Raw genomic sequence first — 22,476 nt, forward strand, 5'->3', positions numbered from 1 at the left:
TGAATGACAACCTCTGTTTCTGCTCTGCGAAGGACTGAATGTTTATGCCTCCCTAAGATTTATAGGTTGAAACCCAAATCCCAGTGTGATGGTATTTGCAGGTGGGGCCTTTGGAAGTAATTAGGTTCTGAGGGTGGAGCCCCCATGATTCACTTGTAGGAGAGGCCACAGAACTTACTATCTCCCTTTCCGCTGTGTGTGAGAGAGGATCCAAAGAGAAGTCAGCTCTCTGCAACTCAGAAAAGGGTGCCAACCAAACCCACCATGCTGGTGCTCTGATCTCAGACTTCCAGCCTCCAGAACTATGGGACACTCTCAAGCTCTGGACCCACTGAGAGAGAGGAGAGCTGGCAGATGAAAGCCAAATATGCCCTTTATGTGAAAAAGAAGAAATGACTGAAGAAATGACTGAGTCTCTGAGCCAAAAGGACTCCCTAATTTGCAACCCCAGAATTAAGCATAGTCATCTTCCTACTCCTGGGCAGCACTGGAAAATCAAGTTCACCCTGTATAAAATGTATAGCACAGAGGAGTGGAATATACGCTTCATGAGGGCAAACTGCCCCTAAGGTAAGTAGAGGAAAGGGCTGGGCTGGTATAGCCAGTAATGCTCCAGGTATTCCTTGGGGAAGTCACTTCATCTCCATGGGAAGGAAGAAAGAATGGGATAAGAAGCCAAGGATATTTTAGGAAAAATCCCTCTTTCTGAAAATTAGAGAAGCCAGGAAGTAATGTTCTTGTGTTTGTCTTAGCTTTACTTGAGAATTAGATGATGTATGTGCAGTGTACCCCACTAATGATGTTCATATAATAAATGTTAGCAATTCTTATGGTGCATACTGTTATTAACTATGTCATAGTAAGATTTCACAGAGTCTGATTGGATCCAAGATAGACATCAAAAGCCATCTGCTGGCATTCTAGAGATCAGAACTGCATTGTATTTTTAGGTCCTACATTCTAGTTTATATTATATCCGGCTGCTGCTGCTGCTAAGTTGCTTCAGTCGTGTCCAACTCTGTGCGACTCCATAGACGGCAGCCCACTAGGCTCCCCCGTCCCTGGGATTCTCCAGGCAAGAACACTGGAGTGGGTTGCCATTTCCTTCTCCAATGCATGAAAGTGAAAAGTGAAAGGGAAGTCACTCAGTCGTGCCCGACTCTTAGCGACCCCATGGACTGCAGCCCACCAGGCTCCTCCCTCCATGGGATTTTCCAAGCAAGAGTACTGGAGTAGTACCCTCAAAATTTGAGCAAAAGTAGCAAGCTACATTGAACTTAGTTAAATGTTTTTCCTCTTGTCTGGTATCCTATTCTGCACCCCTTGGCTCCCAGTGCAGGTGTGGGTAGACTCCTGCTTCCCCCCTTTCTGATTCCACCCTGTGGTGTAGGTTCCACAGGTGATTGAGCCCAGGGTACAGGTGGATGGATGGCTCCCTTTACTGGGGCAGTTAGGGCTGAGCACCTGCATAGAGAAGCTCCTCTCTTCATCACACACAACTTTCTAATGCTCTTTTGAGAGACCATTGTTTATTTACATTTTCTCTTTCTCCCCTTTCTAAGGAATGTTGTTATCTTTTTGTGTTACGACCCAAAATTAAATGCCACAAAATTATAGTAGGTTTAAAATCAGAACTGATCAGGAGAAAGTTTTGTTTTCTCCATTGGACTCTAAACCACGGTATTTCATGTCCTGGATTATCTAGCAACTCAGTTCTCCAGAGATAAACTGAGGTATAAACACAGGACCTTTTCCAGCTGTATGAATACTGTGGTTCATATAGAAGTTCAGTTCTGTTGACCATGTGCTAATGAAACTGTAGGAATGATTTGCCTCTCCTCTAGCAGGTGTGTATAGTAACAGTCCTCGTGTGAAAGTCCCCCCTCCATAGCCTGGCAGCTCTACTGGCATCAGTTTCTTCAATTACTGTATGCCTCAATAATTGATAGAGTTAAGTGAGTGCAGGTTCGTTTTTTTCACTGCGTTCCCCTTGAGTGCTTCAGCAACATGAGGCAATTTATCATGCTTTCTGTGCACCAGTGCATAAACTTTCATGTCAATCTATGCCAAAACCAATACAGAATTGTAAAGTAAAAATTAAAAATAAATAAATAAATTTTAAAAAAAAATAAAATAAAAGAATGAATTAGACTTTCCCTTCCTGTCCAAAAAATAAGCAATTCTCAGGTTTGCAGTGTTGAAAGTCCTGATTGGATAGTTGGTCCAGCAATATCAGCAGGGCAAAGTGACCCAAATCATAGACCCCTCCATTGCTTTTTCCCTCTTGCTTCATTTCCCTTTGGAGAAAGACTCAATTAAAAACATTTGTGGATTTTTCTGAGGCTGTTTCTTTCACAGAGGTTAAATTCAGCTCTTTGGCAAAGAAAAGTGCCAGAGCAATTAGTGGCTCTAGGGAACCACTAGTTGTTTATGTACTATTTCAGAAGGACCCATTGTGGGCAGCAGTAGCCTCTACACAGAGGTTCCTTTTAGAATGTGAATGTTTCCTCACTATTTGGAGTACACTTAAAATTGAAATCTACAGTCCTGCCTTCACAAAGGTGCCTTGATTATATATTCCAGATTAGAAGATGTCATGGCAGCATTCAGTAAGAACGTGGGTTTCTTTTCATCATTCTTCTCTGCTCACCCCCAGCTTGTGAGCTCTTGTTTCTCTTTAACATTCAAGAATATTCTGTGATACACCTCCGGAAAACCTGCTGCCGAAATGAAGGAATATATAACTGCAAGTAATTTAGTCATTTCCTAGGTGACATCCTAATAAGAAACCCATTTTTGGATACCAGCCCAGTTGGAACTAACTCTCCACTATCCCTCCCAGTCAGGAAATAGCATGTCCAAATTAATCAAATGTTCTGGTGCCAGTACACTCTAATGTTTAGTGTAATGATGGTGTTGCATCACACAACATGATCAATTTGTTAAGAATTAGAAACAATTATAGAACCAAGAGGAATGTTATTTAATCTTTCATTTATTGAGACATTAGCCTAGGATCTTGTAAGTACTTCTTAGTCAAGATTACAAATAGCAGTTAGTTTCCAGCAGCTCTCAAACTGTGCAGGTTGGTAAGGTTCTGGTTAATAGAATGCCAGGAAGCAAAACTTATAATAGCATCAGTGCATCAATGCAGAATGTGATACCCATACCTTTCTAAAGAAACCAATAGAGCCCAAACTATCTTAATGGTTTAAATTAATCTTTAATACACTGTAATTTGGGGGAGATTTACCTTTCAAAAATAAAACAGCCAAATTGGGGAAGTTCAGATAGGATGAGAAGAAGATGTGTATTTAATAATACATCGTCAGAAGATAAAATTTGCTATTCAGTGGCCATTTGAAGTAGAAGTGCTGCTTCAAAAAGATAGGATTTATTTCTGTAAAAATTGGATTTTAATCACAGACTTCACTTACAGAGTTTTAAAAGCTTTTAAATGCAGTTGAATTTCATGTTTTATTATCCTACTATATAACCATTCAGATTTTCAAACCAGACAAATTTTTTAAAAGATCAGACCTTTCACTTTAAGAGAGAGCCAACAAGAAAAGTTTAGAGAATCCAGTACAAATTCTAGTGCACCATGGCCTGAAGGACACACCTGTGGGGTGGGATGGGGGGACCTAAGCCCTTCCCCCAACCCTGGGAGGCCAAAACCCAACCTTATCAGCCCAGGTTTTAAGATTTCTCTGAATAGCCAACTTGCTTAAACTATATGGAAAATGAAAATTGCATTTCAAAAATTGTATTTTTGTTACTTTCAGGAGAATAGCAATTGTATAAAATGAAGCACAACAATATATTATATAGCCTCTGCTTTCCCAGGTTCTTTACTTAAAATTTGATTAAGAAAATCATATACTTTGAAGATGGGGAATAATGAATTGCCACTCATATTCTCCTGTGATTTTAGCTTCAGAGTGTGAATTCTATCTTTGCTCTCTTTATCCCAGTATGATATTCAGAGTTTCTAGAAATGAAAGCTTTTAAGACAGTCTACCTTCAGTGCAGAAAGACCTTTAGAAAAGATGTCTTTGTTGATGTCAGCATTCCACAAACATCCTATTCTAGCAAAATTGACCCATAACATCCAACACCCTGCCTGAGCCTGGGTTACTTGGTGATGTCTGTTAAGTTTAGCTAGAACTACAAGTTACCATTCTCCAAGTGATTCTCATTCATTAAATTGTTTAATTTTCCTCTTTTTCTTATAAGAAAGTAATTGTCTCATTGATAAAAATTGTTAAAAACCAATTAGGATATTTTAAAAGATATTCCGAGTAATGTAGCTTCCTTGGAGGTGTTTTTCTGAAGTATAGTTTGTATTTAAAAATCTGGGCCTTTGCAAATAAAATGAATTTTCACTCGTGGAAACCACATATTTTTCAAATACAAAAATGATTACTACTAGAAATGCCCTGGAGAGCATGTTGGTACCAAATGCTAGAAACTACAGAAGGAATGGGAGTTTGAAATATTTTTCAAATCATTAGCTTCACTTTTTTCTAATCTCCCAAGCACTTGTAATCTAGTTTGTCTAGTTATAACAAAACTGTTTGTTAAATGTCACTGAAATATGAATCCATATTTAATGAGATTTGTGACCTTTGGTAGTTGTGATATTGACTTTTATAAACTGTATTTTTTAGAGTATACTGTCTACATGTACATGTACAAGTCGCTCAGTCGTGTCCGACTCTTTGCGACCCCAAGAACTGTAGCCTGTAGCCTATCAGGCTCCTCTGTCCTTGGGATTTTCCGGGCAAGAGTGCTGGAGTGGATTGCCATTTCCTTCTCCAAGGGATTTTCCCGACCCAGGGATCGAACCCGGGTCTCCTGCATTGCAGGCAGACGCCTTACCGTCTGAGCCACCAGGGATGCCCAGTATACTGTCTAGGTGCTATAATTTGATTATTCCTTTATTCACTTTCCCATTCAAAAGTATTCTAATGCCAGTCTGTACAAGGTACTGATTTAGATGCTATAAATATGACTTAACCCAGGAGTCTTTCCTTAGAAAGTTTATAATCTGTGATTGAGACAATGTTTGTAAATAAATAACTATAGAACATGTTAAAAAAAAAAAAAAAAAAACAAGATGTTTAAGATCAGTGCAGTCAACAGCTATGTGAGTTCAGAGAAGGGCAACAGTGTAGGTCAAGAAGAATTTGAGATGGTTTGCTTTGTGAAGAATGTTGCTTTTGACTGAATGTTAAATATTTAAGTGAAATTTTGAGGTTGGACAGAAAACAGCAAAATTCTGTAAAGCAATTATCCTTCAATAAAAAATAAATTAATTTAAAAAATTTGAGTGAAATTGCTAAGTCATTTGTTGTTCAGTTGCTCAGTTGTGTCCGACTCTGCAACCCTATGGACTGCAGCCCCAGGCATCCCTGTCTTTCACTGTCTCCCAGGGTTTGCTCAGACTCATGTCCATTAAGTTGATGATACCATCCAACCATCTCATGGTAGTTTTATTTTTAGTTTTTTTAAGAAATCTCCAGACTGTCCTCCATAGTGGCTATATCACTTTACATTCCCACCAACAGTGCAAGAGCATTCTCTTTTCTCCACACCCTCTCCAGTATTTATTGTTTGTAAATATGTTTTTGATGATGGCCATTCTGATCAGTGTGAGGTAGTATCTCATTGTAGGTTTTTTTTTTAAGTACTTATTTAATTTGGCTGCACCAGGTCTCAGCTGTGACATGTGGGATCTAGATCCCTGACCAGGAATGGAACCTGGGCCCCTTGCATTGGGAGTGTGAAGTCCCAGACACTGGACCATCAGGGAAGTCCCCTCATTGAGTTTTGATTTGCATTTCTCTAATGACTAGTGGTGTTGAACATCTTTTCATTTTCCTTTTTGCCATCTGTCTTTGGAAAAAACTCTATTAGGTCTTCTACACGTTTTTTTAATTGTGTTTTTTTTTTTTTATTGAGCTGCATGAGCTATTTGTATGTTAACACATATATGTGGAATCTAGAAGAATGATACAGGTAAATCTATTTGCAAAGCAGGAAAAAAAACAGACACAGAGAAAAAACGTATGGACACCAAGGGGAGAGGGGAGTGGATGGATTGGGAGAGTGGGGTTGACATGTGTACACTACTATGTGTGAAGTAGATGGCTGGTGAGGGCCTCCTGTAGAGTACAGGGTGGGGAGGAGAAGGTGCAGTGTGTTTGTAGGACATAACGTTAACCTTAAAAATGCTTTTCAGTATACATTAGGTGTGCTTCCCTGGTGCTCAGACAATAAGGAATCCACCTGCAATGCGGGAGACCTGGGTTTGATCCCTGGGTTGGGAAGATCCCCTGGAGGAGGGCATGGCAACCCACTCCAGTATTCTAGCCTGGAGAATCCCCATGGACAGAAAGCCTGGCGGGCTGCAGTCCATGGGGTCACAAAGAGTCAGACACAACTGAATGACTAAGCACAGCACATACATTAAGTGCAAACAAGTACTGTTTGATTCCACTTGGGCAAGTTACCTAGAGTAGCTAAATACTTAGGTCAAACAGTACATTGATAGATGCCAGGGGTTCAGGGACAGAGTTTCGGTTAAGGAAGGTGAAAAACACAGGAGAAGGATGATGGTGAGAGTTGCACAACAATGTGAATGTACTTAGTGCCACTGAACTGTACAGTTAAAAATGGTTAAAGTAGTATGTTTTATCGGAGAAGGCAATGGCACCCCACTCGAGTACTCTTGCCTGGAAAATCCCAGGGACAGGGGAGCCTGGTGCGCTGCCATCTATGGGGTCACACAGAGTCGGACACAACTGAAGTGACTTAGCAGCAACAGTGGCAAATAATCTAGGCAGAAGAGAAAACAGATCCAAAAACTTGGTGCGTAGACAGGCAATCATGCATATTACAACCCACGTGAAGTAGAGAGTATAAAGGGGAGGAGGACTGGAAACATAACTAGGGGCTGATCCGTGGAGCCTTGAATACCTGGCTGAGTGTTTAAGTGTTCTTCAGCACCAGTGGGACCCAGCATGACATTTTGAGTATGAGCAATAGTGTCTGATCTGAAATAGAGTGAAGGCAAACAGAAGGCAGAGGGAAGTTAGGGTTCCCTTTGAGAGATAACAAAGGCTTAAAGTAGGTGCATGTATATAGAGATACAGCACAGATAGATAAGGCAATCATGTTAACATCTGGGACATGGGCAAAGAAAAAAGAGCAACCAAGTGTGACCTGCAGTTTTGAACTGTCATTCTGTAAAATCAAAAGGAGCACTAAAGCAGAGTTCTCCCAGGCTATCTTCCTAATTGTTACCCACCTTGGTATCTGTCTTCTCTAGACCTGCCTTGTAGACCTGTGCTTCTGTTAAGAAGTAAGAAAGTAGTTGTCTACTTCCGGCTTGTTCAGTAAATAGCAGTGAGGCAAGAACTATATGCAACTTCCTCTTGCCAGCCTCGGGATTGTTTGCCTCTGACAATCACAGAACTCTTAACTTGGTTGTGCCGTCATAGTTTTCTTTAGATACATGCCCCGCAGATGGATAACCTGCAAGGATGCCTCAACACAATCACTTTCTCCAGCCTCATCACTAATCTCCTGGTAGCTTCTCAAACACACCTTTTCAACTTCAGGGCCTTTGCACATGCTGTTGCCATTTCACATGTCTAGTGGTTTGCTTGTTTGGGGCCTTAGTTTAAATATCATCCCCTCAAGAGGCGTTAGCTGTTCACCCTCTCTGAAGAAGGTCCCACTCTCTGTTCTCTAAGCCCTTTGTTTCTTTCCTTATTACAACTTAAAATTACTTTATTTGCATGCTTATTCATTTTTTTTGTCCTCTTCCCCTGACAAAACATAAAGTCTGTGGTAGCATAAGCCATGTCTCTCTTCTTGATCCCTGTATCCCTAGCACCAAGAACTATGTCTGGTACTCCTTCAGAGACACTCAGTAAGTGGTTGTTGAATTAATGAGTGAGTGAATTAATGGATAAACCATCTATTCAGAATATAACCTAACACTGTCACCACTTACCCCAAAATAATTTGATTAAATGTAAGGAGAGTAGCAATGAGAGCCTTCAAATCAACATATTCTTATTAAGAAGCATTTGTATATTTCACACGGTGATTTTTGGGAAATAGAGCAAGTATTAAGCATTCTCCTTAAATTCCTGAATTTACATATTATATAAAAGTTCTGCAGTGCCACACTGTGTTGCCATGATTTTCAATCTTTTAAAAAATGAAATAGAACAGAGAACAGAATAGAAAATATCAGAGTGCATTGCATGTGGTAAGTATAGTTTCAAGAAACTTCATAGTGTGTGTTGTCACGATATGAAACTATTTTTTACTGTGACTCAGAGTCAATATATGCTCTTGTATCTCCATGTTATCCCACACCTAATCCCTTATCTGACTGCTGTCATAGTTCTTAAAAGCCAGAATTGAATTGTCATCTTGCAGTGTTAGGATTGGGAGAAGGCACTGGCACCCCACTCCAGCACTCTTGCCTGGAAGATCCCATGGACGGAGGAGCCTGGTGGGCTGCAGTCCATGGGGTTGCTAAGAGTCGGACACGACTGAGCGACTTCCCTTTCACTTTTCACTTTCATGCATTGGAGAAGGAAATGGCAACCCACTCCAGTGTTCTTGCCTGGAGAATCCCAGGGACAATGGAGCCTGACGGGCTGCCATCTATGGGGTCGCACAGAGTCAGACACGACTGAAGCAACTTAGCAGCAGCAGTGTTAGGATTGCTTGTGGGCCTATTTGCAGTGGAAGCCTTCTCACAAATGCACGCCACAGTTCGACTATTTTTTTTTTTTTAGTTTTCTTCTTATTGATCAACCTACCTTGGCCTCTCTTTTAATGTTCCATCCTACCGTAAAGAGTGTTCCCAGAGCCTCTTTCATTGCAGAGTGATGGGCTGCTTTGAAGTTAACTGGTGGGGTGGGGGGGAACCACTCAGGGTTGGACAGCAGTAAGACATGCTGTTCTTCACATCAAGAATTTGGACAACGATTTGACACACAGTGGCAATATTTGCTAAAATGAAATTTATGTTAAGTCTTTTTCTCTTTTTTCTTCTCTCTAAGCTGCCTGCCTTGTGCTTGGCTGTATGATTTTCCCTGATGGCTGGGATTCAGATGAAGTAAAACGGATGTGTGGAGAAAAGACAGACAAGTACACTCTTGGGGCTTGTTCAGTCCGCTGGGCCTACATCCTGGCTATCATTGGGATTTTGGATGCCCTCATCCTCTCGTTTCTGGCATTCGTGCTTGGTAACCGACAAGACAGCTTGATGGCAGAGGAACTGAAGGCAGAAAACAAAGGTAAGATTGCTTTGGGGAACTCTTACCCCAAAGCACAAAACATGGCATTCTCCATCCTTTCCCATCTGGTAGCATACCCTCTTGGTCTAATTTGCTGCTTTTAAAAAAAAAAATTGAAGTATAGTTGATTTACGATGTTATTTTAATTTCTGCTGTACAGCAAAGTAATTCAGTTAGACAATGTATCTACATTCTTCTTCGTGTCCCTTTCCACTATGGTTTACTATAAAATACTGAATATGGTTCCCTGTGCTATACAGTAGGACCTTGATATTTATCCACTGTGCATGTTTTTAAAACGATTTTATTGAAATATAGTTGATTTATAACTACTGTACATCAAAGTGTACATTCTTTTTCATATTCTTTTCCATTATGGTTTATCACAGGATATTGAATGTAATTCCTTCTGCTATACAATACAACCTTAGGGTTTACCAAGGAGGTGGAGGGTTGGAGAAAGGATGATTTGGGAGTTTGGCACAAGCAGATGCTGCATCTTCTCATGGTGTCTAGTTTAGACTTTCTCAAGCATAACTCAAGATATTCGCACAATTAAAATAGTGTATTTTTGCATTTACCTTTCTGAGGCTCTCTGAGTCCATTATATTTCAATACTTTTTCCAGTTTCTTTTTCCTTCCCTCTCTGAGTTCATGGCTATGATACTATATATATATATCGGAGAAGGCAATGGCAACCTACTCCAGTACTCTTGCCTGGAAAATCCCATGGACGGAGGAGCCTGGTGGGCTGTACTCCATGGGGTCACTAGGAGTCGGACACGACTGAACAACTTCACTTTCATTTTTCATTTTCATGCATTGGAGAAGGAAATGGCAACCCACTTCAGTGTTCTTGCCTGGAGATTCCCAGGGACGGGGGAGCCTGGTGGGCTGCCATCTCTGGGGTCACACAGAGTCGGACACGACTGAAGCAACTTAGCGGCAGCAGCAGCAGCAGCAGCAGCATATATATATATATGTATATAGAGAGAGGAGAGTATTCTCTACTTGGCTAAACAGTAAGTGAAATAAATGCCTGGGGAATCTTTGAAAATCATCTATAAGCATCTTTACTCAGCTACTCACTATATTTGAATTTAGACTCAGTCTCTCTAAAAGAGGTAGAGATACCCCCAAATAGTTAGAGTAAGCTATTTAAGTATTTGCTTAATTAGCTGAATTTTAAATGTGTTATCTGGGTAATCAAAGTCCTCAAATTTCTTTTCAAAGAGAAAATGTCTTCTAAAACACACACACACAACACACAAACTGGATAGAAAATAGGACATTGACTAGTGGATGATATATGAATATTATAGTATCCCAGTAAGAGGTAACAAGTCATTATTCAAGGTGAATCTTTTACTTTTCTTTCCAGATTTCTAAACCAATTTCTTGGAATAGAATTTTACTGTCTCTGTTTTGTTAAAGCCTTAGTTTCCTTAAACTATTTTATCTTTATATTATCTTTAATACTTTGGAGCCACCTTCAATTAAGTGGTGCAGCCTTCTAGCTTTTTTCCCTAATTAAGAACTAAATCCATCCTTGAATTATGAAATTCAGTTTGTTTCGAGTAGTGTTTACTTAAAAACTCTTTACTGCCTCAAATATGAGCACACGTTAGCACCTACATGAATGTCAAGTGTAATGACAGTATAGTAAGCTTTATGCTTAGAGCATCGCTCTTTATGCTGGTAAACCATGAACTATAGAGAGATAAATAGAGAGGTCCAGGAGAGCAGCAGTCACCCATGAGCCCTTTATCTCCCTCATTTATAGACAGAAAACATAATGGTTTACTCAGTTCTATCAAAAATATTCTAAACACAAAAATAATCCTTTCGTAAGGGAATAGTGCTGAACTTCCTAAAAACACAACTACTTCCCTCTCAAAGTTGCCTATTCTACATAAAAAGGACCATGTGAAGATGGTAATTACACTAATAAAGCAAGTTGCAGATTTAAAGTGCTTTCACATGTACTCATTAATTTGGTGCCCTTGGCTATTGTCTTTGGGACTTGTTGTTTGTACATGGGTCTTTGTCCTGTTAACTTCACTTCAAATTTCATGGTAAAGATAACTTAATATTAGAATAACTTTCCCTAGAGAATGAATTTTAAAAAATACTACTTTGTTCTGCAAATGCTTGTTTCTGACCACCACCCAGAATGCTATTTATTCACTGTACAAATCAAAGTTACGTTAAGAACCTTTAACTTTCCAGGTACTCTTTGACCACATATAACAAGAAGAAAAAAATAGCAAAACCAGGAAAGTTTTCACTTGACTACGGAGAATTCTAACTCATAATCTCATATTATGAGAATCTGACAATTCCTGAATTCATTCCTCAGGAAGGAACAGGATTATAAAATAATAATAAACAGTTTTTAAGATGAATCTTTCCTTCCAGTTGATTCAGTTAAATGTGGATGTCTGATCCCTTCCATCTAGGTCTTTATTAAAGAAAGTATTATTTTCAACTCAATATGTTGGAAACGCCTTAGTAAAAGCTTTAATGGGAAAGAAGATTAAAATAAACCAATATAAGGTTTAGGGACTATCTGTATATAGTTTTTCGTGTTGATCTTCTGCATTTGGATGTATCATATATGGATGTGGACCATAGTTTCTTCCATCTGATTCTGAAGAACTAAAATCTGTAGCAGTTCATCGATATCATGTCAGATAGATCTAGTAAAGCAGCAGAGAACATCAGGCCATACTGATAAAATATTTCAATTATACTGCATTTTTATTTCACAGTTGCAATTCCTTTTCCTAGAACTCTGAGAATGTGTCAACAGTTCTATTACCCAGGCATTTCTTAAACAATAAGGTCTGTTTAAAGTCAGAGCAAGGTTTCTAAGCCTTGTATAAAATGTATGACACCTGAATGTTTCTGAGAAATGATAGATTTACAGTTGTACAAAGTAGCCTTTATTGTTATTGTTCAAACACTTGTTCAGTGTTAAAACTTGCAAAAACTTAGGTTGTTTGAGAGAAAGCCTATCAGTGGTTTGTTTGTATGTTTGTGTATAGACATAGTTTCACTAAGTAGTTTAATGGCTTTGTTTTGTTTTGTTTTGTTTTTTTTAGTTTAATGACTTTGAAGTGCAAGCAGTAACCAAAACCAAATACCTTGATGTTACCTTCTGTTAGATTTCACTTCCATGAGGATCTATAAAAATAATTTGTAATTATGAAGTTGGTTATATACAAATAGGGGCTTTTACAATTTGCATGGCTATGTTAATATAAGTTCTCCCTTATTGAAACTGTTTCTTATGATAAATTTTTTTTCTGATAAAACTAACATTATGTCCTTTGATAGCTAAGGCCTCCTTTGGGTTCCAAGGCAATGCAGTAAAACAAGAGGCAGATCTAGCTCATGGAATTTTAGGAGATTTTATAAACTACATGATACCTTCTAGCATCATGGAAGCAGACAGTACCGTAATTGAAGCTTTGGCTCAGAAGAAGAAACCTTTGTACATTCATGAATAGGTTATATCACCACACGCACTGTAATACTTTTTACAGTCTTCGAGTTTTATGACCTGCCAATCATCATAACAAACTACACCCTATAGCAAGTAGTGGGACCGTTATAGGAAGAATAAACCTGCAACTGTGGCATATGCCCCCTAATTCAAAGAAGTTTGTCCTGAAAGGCCTTATCATTTTTCTTCATTTGTTTTTTATAATTAATTTAAGAACGCGCCTGCCCTGTATATCTAGAGAAGCCACCAAATGGGTTCAGTATAATAAGATACCACTTAGATCTATGAGTCCTTCCCAACAGCCACCCCAGTGGTCAAAACAAGAATCACTGTTACAGACTATAGCAGAGAAGGGAAGGAAACTCAGTTCTGATTGTTGACCTGCATGCTCCAGAATCATGAATTAATCTTCACGAAGGTGCTTTTCAAAGAGAAAAGACGGAGAGGTGCCCAGATGAACACGTCCACCTCTGCCTCTTAAGATGGATTTCCAGTGACCTCACCCCGATCCCATTTCCATGTCCCCATACCACACCTCTCACAGCATTTCATAAGACCCTCCTTTTCAAAGAATGCAAACATAATTTGAAAGAGCTCTAAGCTGAAATTTGTCATAAATTGTGAAGTGGCAAAATTTGAATGAAGGAGTTGTGATGTTCTTTCACCAAACCAAAAGCAACAGCTTTGACAATGCAAGTGTTATCTTAGAGGGAACTTCTGTAAGAGATAAAGTTAATTATCTGTGGCAGTCAGACTCCTGGAATATTTTTATATGCCCCACAAAAGCTTCCACTGAAAAACAAAAGGAGTGAAAACTTTAAATAACCAGCTCACTGTATACAAGAGTTAGCATATGCAAGAAAACATAGCTGTGTCCCCTGAATCTGAGGAGCCAGCCCTGCTGGCTGTGTGCTGTCCCTGGCTCTAGGGATAGATGCAGACAGGCAGGTGTTCATTCTTGTTTGGGAGTTGGACAGTGTGATTTCTAAATGAGCCAACAACACTAGCCATTTAACCTCGATATGCTGCTTAATTGCATATTTTAACACACTGAACTGTGAAGTCAATTTAATTATGTAAAATTAAAGTTTCATCCAGATAAAAAGGATTTTAAATGAAAGCTTCATTTTCAGTTTCTTTCATTAATTGTGAAAGGATAAATAATTACATTTTCCAGAGCTCCTTTGCCACAGATATCTCTTTCCTTATCAGACACCACTCATAAAGAGGTCTGTTTCTGCATTTGTTTTTATGGTCTTTGGAACTGCTTATCAGATAATTGGGGCCTCTCAAGCAGTTTTAAAGTCACTTTGTCTTCTAGTACTTTAACTGCAAATGAGAAAACGTTATTCATCAAGAGATGACTTCAGCTACCATTTATTAAGTGCTTTAAGCTCTTTTTAATGCTATAATAGGGGGAGTTACAATAAATTCATTTTATGTAAATAACTAATTGAGAAACACTTCAGAATTTTGTCTGAAGGTACCGTGCCATGCCACGACCTCATTGTGGGTGGCACTGTGGTCTGTGGATAGAATGCTCACTGCTAAGAGCTGGCGTGAGTAACCTGAGGGGCCCTGTGTTCATATCTTAATAGTCCCAGAATTCAGCTTCCTTGTCCATAAAATGCAGGCTTGCCTAAGTGGCATCTGAGGTTTCTTCCAGCTGTAAAATATTCCAATTCAAGGGACCCCTTCAGAACAGTCCTTTAAGGATGTCCTTAAAGGCCGTCCTTAAAGGCCTCTTTAGGGATGTGTTAGCAATACAGGGGAGACTAGAAGGGAAAGAAAGTTCAAAAGGAAGGAGGTCGAGGATGCCTCAGTGTTTCTTCCTTAGCCATGTACCTCCCCACGGCCCCACTCATTCACACCACCAAGAGGAGAATGAGCCAGCTTTAGAAACAGTCCCATGCAGGAGGCTCCTTGTCCCACTGGATTCCATGCGGATGCCTTAACAGTGAACAGAGGCCCAAACCACAGACACAAACGCTGTTTCTGGTCCCAGCTTTGGCACTTACTAGTCATGTGCCTTTGAATAAGTGTCTTAACATCTCAGAGCCTCTGCTTCACTTTCTTTAAAATGAAAACAATAACACCCAGCTCTGCCTCCTCTATAGAGTTGGGAGAATCTGACAAAAACATGGGTATAGAAGCAATTTATAATCAGTAATGTTGATACAGGCTTTACTTATTGCTAATCATTTCCTCCAAATGACATCTTATTTGATCTTCGGAATAATCCTGTGAGATAGTTACTGTCATCCTAGTTTTGCATGTCAGAACCTGAGGCTTGTAAAAGTTAAATATTTTGTGTAAATTTTCACAGCTAGGAAGGAATGGATTCAGGACTCAAACACAAATCATTTTACTCAGAATTTCAAGTTCTACTACATAACATGATGTAATCAATTCTTAGTGCATGCTGATTCTGTTGCTTTCCACTGACTAGTCAGCCCTGTACAAGTAAGAGTTTAGTCTTGTTTTCATTTGGTAGCTTTTAGATAATGGTATTCAATCAAAAGCTTAATACACTTGAGAATAGGGAATAGCCTTGCTTTAAAACTCATCCTCTTGCTTGACTCTGTAACTTTATAAAAACCTAGTGAGATAAAATCAGGAAACCTTCCAGTACTTTGAATTAAAATTTTAGCAAGGCCGTAGTGAATTGTGTTTCCCCTTGGGATTTGTATTGAATGAAGTCCTTGTGGTCACTAAAATATCTCAGAGTTTACATTGAAAAAATAGCATATATCCTGACACTTTTTCAGAAGGACTCAAATCCATCTGAGAGTTGAAACAGACCTCGGTGCTCACAGAATGGTTTTATATACATGAAGCTTCTCACTCTTTCATAAGCTCACTTCACATTTTCTCCCCCAGCACTAGACGGACCCTATCATATGAAGATCGCCCCTGGTATCCTAACTGCTCGATTTCATAGTCAGTTGTCGATCCTTACATTAACTTGCTGTGGTCATTTAGTTGCTCAGTTGTATCAAAAGACACCCAGAATCCTCACCCTTCTCTGTCCCATCACTGCTGCTACCCTGGTGCAGGGCAAGTCTTAGCAGAGCAGAACCAGTGCGATCCTGTTGAAGAAGGGTAGCTGGGTCATGCTGTTCCTCAGCTCAGGGCCCTCCAGTGACTGGATGATGCGCTTGGAGTGAAAGCTAGAATCCGTTCCCAGGGCGTACAAGACCAGGCAGATCTGCCTCCATCCTGGCCACTCTGACCTCCTCTGAGCTTTTTCTCCTTGTTTCCTCTGCTCCAGACTCACTGACTTTCTTGCTGTTTCTCAGACACTCCAGGGGTAGTCCCATCTCAGGGTCTTTACATTTGCTGTCCCCTCTGCCTGAAATGTTCTTCCTCAAAACCTCAAAGCTCGCTCCCTCATATCTTTCATGTCTTACCCAAATATCACCCTCTCAGTGGGCTGACTGTTCCCTGGCCAACCTCTCTAAAATGTTTTCTGACACATGTATGTTATCCAGCCCACTGGATATTCTGCTGCTTTTGTTGTTGCTGCTGTTGTTGTTAATTGTCTCCCCAGAAAAGCTCCACAGGGGCAAGGATTTTTCTCTCTTGTTCTCTACTGTATCCTTAGTGCCTAGAATAATGCATGGCATTTGTAAGTATACAATAATTATGTACTGAATGAGTGAATTAATGAATTCATCTCTAGCTCCTGAGATGGTCATTCCAATGTTACCCAGATCTTAACCTTGGAACCAGTCTGTTGTTCCATGTCCAGTTCTAACTGTTGCTTCCTGACCTGCATACAGATTTCTCAAGAGGCAGGTTAGGTGGTCTGGTATTCCCATCTCCTTCAGAATTTTCTACAGTTTATTGTGATCCACACAGTCAAAGGTTTGTCATAGTCAATAAAGCAGAAATAGATGTTTTTCTGGAACTCTCTTGCTTTTTCCATGATCCAGCTGATGTTGGCAATTTGTCTCTGATTCCTCTGCCTTTTCTAAAACCAGCTTGAACATCAGAGAGTTCACGGTTCACGTATTGCTGATGTCTGGCTTGGAGAATTTTGAGCATTACTTTACTAGCATGTGAGATGAGTGCAATTGTGTGGTAGTTTGAGCATTCTTTGGCATTGCCTTTCTGGTTCCAAATAGGAAGAGGAGTACGTCAAGGCTGTATATTGTCACCCTGCTTATTTAACTTATATGCAGAGTACATCATGAGAAATGCTGGACTGGAAGAAACACAAGCCAGAATCAAGATTGCCAGGAGAAATATCAATAACCTCAGATATGTAGATGACACCACCTTTATGGCAGAAAGTGAAGAGGAACTAAAAAGCCTCTTGATGAAAGTGAAAGAGGAGAGTGAAAAAGTTGGCTTAAAGCTCAACATTCAGAAAACGAAGATCATGGCATCTGGTCCCATCACTTCATGGGAAATAGATGGGGAAACAGTAGAAACAGTGTCAGACTTTATTTTGGGGGGCTCCAAAATCACTGCAGATGGTGTTTGCAGTCATGAAATTAAAAGACGCTTACTCCTTGGAAGAAAAGTTATGAGCAACCTAGATAGTATATTCAAAAGCAGAGACATTACTTTGCCGACTAAGGTCCGCCTAGTCAAGGCTATGCTTTTTCCTGTGGTCATGTATGGATGTGAGAGTTGGACTGTGAAGAAGGCTGAGCACTGAAAAATTGATGCGTTTAAACTGTGGTGTTGGAGAAGACTCTTGAGGGTCCCTTGGACTGCAAGGAGATCCAACCAGTCCATTCTGAAGGAGATCAGCCCTGGGATTTCTTTGGAAGGAATGATGCTAAAGCTGAAGCTCCAGTAGTTTGGACACTTCATGCGAAGAGTTGACTAATTGGAAAAGACTCTGATGCTGGGAGAGATTGGGGGCAGGAGGAGGGGATGACAGAGGATGAGATGGCTGGATGGCATTACAGACTCGATGGACATGAGTCTGAGTGAACTCCGGGAATTGGTGATGGACAGGGAGGCCTGGCGTGCTGCGATTCATGGGGTCGCAAAGAGTCGGACACGACTGAGTGACTGAACTGAACTGAACTGAACTGAACCATGGAAAGTTTTTATTTCTATTAAGTTGAAACATGCCTCCTTGTAATGTTTAAAGTAAAAGTAAAGTGCTAGTCACTCAGTCATGTCAGACTCTTTGCAAGCCCATGGACTGTAGCCCACCAGACTCCTCTGTCCATGGGATTCTGCAGGCAAGAATACTGAAGTGGTTGCCATTTCCTTCTCCAGGGGATCTTCCTGACCCAGGGATTGAACTCACATCTCCTGCATTGCAGGCAGATTCTTTACAATCTGAGCCATCAGGGAAGCCCACATCCTTGTAATATTTATAGCTAACCCCTCTTCCATTTCAGACTCTTGATTTATGTGGAAACAGTTATTGTGTCTGTAACGGTTAAAGTTACACATTCACCCAGCAGCATGATACTCCATGTCTTGCTGGGCATCTGCAGGCACCCATGTAGTCAGTGCTGTCCACTGTCCACCCTAGGTGCCAGGGCAGAGGACACACTGGGGAGGGGGAGGAAGAGGACATCCAAAAGTATGGGAGAAGGAAGAGAACTTTGCAGTTGCTCGTGGATGTGTTGCTAGAGATTGTCGCCTTCAGTTGACCCTCTATGCCTCAAGGTAACTTTGACAACATCTGAGATGTTGTTGTGAGACTGACTCTAGTCCAACCAACAAATACACATTCAGATCATGAGTGTACCATGGTGTGCTTGAAGAGGAAGCGCTCCCTTAGATGGGTACCCAACCTGAAATGATGCCCTCAGAGTAAGTGTCTTCCTCTCAGCCCTTCCTGATTAGACTGCCAGTCTGAAGTGGTTTAAGAATCTGAGGGCAAAGGCAGGGCTGACTTTGAATGGCTGTCACACATGCTCCACTTTACTCCAATATCCAAAACAATTTTGACATTTCAGTGATCTTTTCAGTCCCTGAAATCAGGACAGATCTTTTCTGTCCCTGAGAAAGAATCTCTAGGTAAATATCAAAGCAGCTGAAAGAAAGGAAGAAGAAGGGAATGAAAAATGAAAAAGAAATTGTATACAACAAAAACATGAAATCTGACACTTAGCCCTACCAGTAAACTCTCAACATTCCAGCAAAACTTTATCCTGCAGTTAGGTTACAAGTTACCTGCTTCTCCCTACCCCTTCTTCCCCGTTTTAACAGTATCATCATGAGAGCTGAAAATTTAGGGGATATCATAACCCCACCTCCCAAGTTTGAGGGGCCACCCAAGTTTTTTTATTATGTTTACTTACTTCTAAGCTACTGATCTGTGGCCAATTATTTTTTAATTTATTTTATTAAGATTGAGTCTAATTTCAGATCTCTGTACTCTAGATTGCATCAGTAGGCTCCTCACTCTTTGAAATTAATGATCCAATAAATTAATTAAGATCCATTATCTCGTCCTAAATTTGCTGTTTTTTACATGTAATACAGACTCAGTCATTAAAGTAAACTTTATTTCAGGGAAAAATCTCTTATTTCTTGTCTTCTCATCTACACATTTAAGTTTCTAGGCCACAAATATACCTCTGAAAATTTTTTTCCCCCATAAATATGCTCAAGTAAGTTTCTTCCTATTTATCTAGTTAGTTTCCTAACAATGAACCCCTCTAGTTTTTTCTCTTATTCACGCTGAAGTCTCTAGTTCTCTTCAGGTTTCCTACCTGGAAAAGAATAGGTACCAAATGAAATGTTAGTGTTCTTAACTTTAATTCTAGTTAAATCTCCTTGGGCCTCAGCGTCCTTACTCAGACTTCATTTTTTAGTGTACATGAAACTTTTTTGGCAAATGACGTTTACATTCTTGCCACATGCTCACTGATATTCAATTGCGCAGTCAGAGAACACACTGACAATGTAACCTGTCACTTCACTTGCCCCTAAGTGTAAACTGATACTTCACTTGGCCCTGCCAAAGGAGAAAGAGTGTTGTTTTTAATATCTGGTAAGGAAGGCAATGGTACCCCGCTCCAGTACTCTTGCCTAGAGAATCCCATGGATGGAGGAGCCTGGAAGGCTGCAGTCCATGGGGTCGCTAAGAGTCAGATACGACCGAGCGACTTCACTTTCACTTTTCACTTTCATGCATTGGAGAAGGCAATGGCAACCCACTCCAGTCTTCTTGCCTGGAGAATCCCAGGGATGGCGGAGCCTGGTGGGCTGCCGTCTATGGAGTCGCACAGAGTCAGACACGACTGAAGCAACTTAGCAGCAGTAGCAGCAAGGAAGGTAAGGACAGAGTTCCAAGCAAATACTCTTGAGATAAATAAATGTTGGGATTACTTGCAGAAATAGGAGTTCTTTGTTAGTGCTTCAGGGCTTCTCTGGTGGCTTGGGTGGTAAAGAATCCACCTGCAATGTGGGAGACCTGGGTTCGATCCCTGGGTTGGGAAGATCCCCTGGAGGAGGGCATGGCAACCCACTCCAGTATTCTTGCCTGGAGAATCCCCATGGACAGAGGAGTCTGGTGGGCTACACAGTGCTTCACAGAATATGACCACCTCTCACAAAAGCCCTGCAAATAACATTTTTTACTCTAAGTTTCTTGAAAATAAAAACTATATCTTATTTATCTCATATCTCCAGTATTGTAGTTCTCAGGAAATAGTAAATGCTTAATAAATTTAAAACACTATTTTTATTGAATCAATTACATGAAAAAAATTTGTAAACAGTGTCGCCTCCTAACATGTTTTCTGTACATGAAGCAGTTTTTCCTTCACATGTATCTTTAAAGAATCAAAGAATGGCATATTAGAACAATGTACTGTAACTCTGCCACTGTGGCACAAGTGCACCTCTTTAGGCCTTATTTCAACAGCCACAAAAATGTGGCTGTGCAGTTGCTGTGTGCTGAGTGATGGGAGAAACCAGGGCGGTCAACTCATCAAACATTTCTTCCTCTCCTTGTATATGCTAAGCCTCATGATAGACACAAGGAGTTCCAGAATAAGTGGGGCGGGGTCTGCCCTCTGTCTCTTTGGGGAGAACAGGTAGTGTTACATGTATTAGGTTATATTTCTGAAGTCCAATCCCATTCTCATACCCGCGGCTTTGGCAGGTAACTTTGTTGGTACCTGTGTCTCTGTAAAGTGAGTGCATGCCCATCCCTGAGCTACCTCACTCCAGCACCAGTGAAAGATGATGCTATAATAAGCAGAGACTGCTTCCCAAGGACAATTGGATAGACAAGGTTTCATCTGCTGAGAGGCTTTAAAAAAATCAGCTTGCAGAAAAGCATCGAGTCTGTTAGTGTTAGATAAACAAAAGAGAGCACAACTGTGAAGAAATGAAAAATGCAGTAGATGTCTTGTGGACAAGGCCAAGTCAGGATGGAGAGGTGGGGAGTTTTCTCTTACTGCTAAAACGTTCGTTTTAGAGCAGCCTGTTGAAAATCTAAGCTCCAGAAACTGAGGAAAAGTCCCTGGTAACTGCCAGCATTGTCACCCTGAACCACGTCTTTCCAGTCAGTCAGCCAGCTGATCCTCAGCAAGTGCTGTTTATGATTTCACTGACTTTTTCTTCCTGCTTCACTGCACATGTAATCTGGGCCTTGGTTTGGTAGAGAAAGATCAGTTTGGCCTGACTAGATATCATCTCTCTAGCTTAATTCGTCCATGTCGCCTTTGATGATGTGCCTGGAATAACCGGGAGGTGAAATGTGCATTCTGGCAACTGCCACACAACGCTGTCTGCAAGCTGATGTGCTGTCGAGCCCACGAGAGTGAGTGACAATATTGTCAAGAGATCTGGAGGGCAGGATTCAACCAGGGAGAAAAAGCAGCTGTGGTGTTGGTGTCAGCCACCCCAACACATGTTCTGACTGAGCCACTAGACTGGTTGGCCACTGGAGAAAAGCCAGCCACATCCCCTCAGGGCAGCAGGTGAGGCTGCGGCCCTCACTGAAGCGGGGCTCTGACCCGGAGCCCTTATGAGAGGCAGTTCTCCACAGAGAATCTAGAACACTGTCCCTTGTCCCAGAGAAGGGGACAAGCCCAGAAGTCACATGAGCAAACTCCATCTGCTGGCCGGATAGTTCCTCACCGGGGGCTGGCCTTTTGGTGCCAATGCCACTCACAAAATGAAAGAGACATTCTCTGACTGTCCTGACAGGAGAAGTGCAATTATCTGGGCTCTGGGAGCTTTGTTTCCAGTTCACCCATTTAAAAAGAAAAAAATTTAAACCCTTCCCTGACCTTGGTGAGGGTGTTCAAAGGTGCTATGTTGATTAGTACAAGGTAGCAGATTACCAGATGACATTGTCTTGAAGTCTCATTTTCAGAAAAATCTTCTAAAAACATGAGTGACTGGTTGGTTAGTTTTGTTTTTTTTTTTTTAAATCAACCTGAGAGATAGTCTTAGTGGTGGGCTTCATAACTCTTCAGATGTACAGCAAATGACCAGCTCTCCCCTCTCATGTGTTGGGTGGGGGGTGATCAAGCTAAAGAAGTGTTGAAATACAGAGAGTGAGGACTTTTAGAGGCATAAATCACTTGCCTCTTTACAATCACCTGGGGAGCTTTAAAGAAGATTCCAGGGCTTGGGCATCATTGCAGAGATTCTACTTCAGTTGGCATGAGATGGATCCAAGTACAAGAACTCCCAGGAGTTTCT

General features: G+C 40.7%; 1 protein-coding gene across 1 annotated transcript in view; it reads left to right on the forward strand.

Moving 5' to 3' along the window:
* The window catches only part of LHFPL3 (LHFPL tetraspan subfamily member 3), a 596,059-nt gene that overhangs the window by 424,212 nt on the left and 149,371 nt on the right, over positions 1 to 22,476 (forward strand). The window contains exon 2 of the mRNA XM_040260783.1: positions 9,090 to 9,326. Coding sequence (XP_040116717.1) covers positions 9,090 to 9,326 — 237 coding nt within the window. The remainder of the gene's footprint in view (positions 1 to 9,089; positions 9,327 to 22,476) is intronic.

The sequence above is a fragment of the Oryx dammah genome, unplaced genomic scaffold (genome assembly GCF_014754425.2).
Source record: "Oryx dammah isolate SB20612 unplaced genomic scaffold, SCBI_Odam_1.1 HiC_scaffold_18, whole genome shotgun sequence".
Taxonomy (NCBI): Eukaryota; Metazoa; Chordata; class Mammalia; order Artiodactyla; family Bovidae; genus Oryx; species Oryx dammah.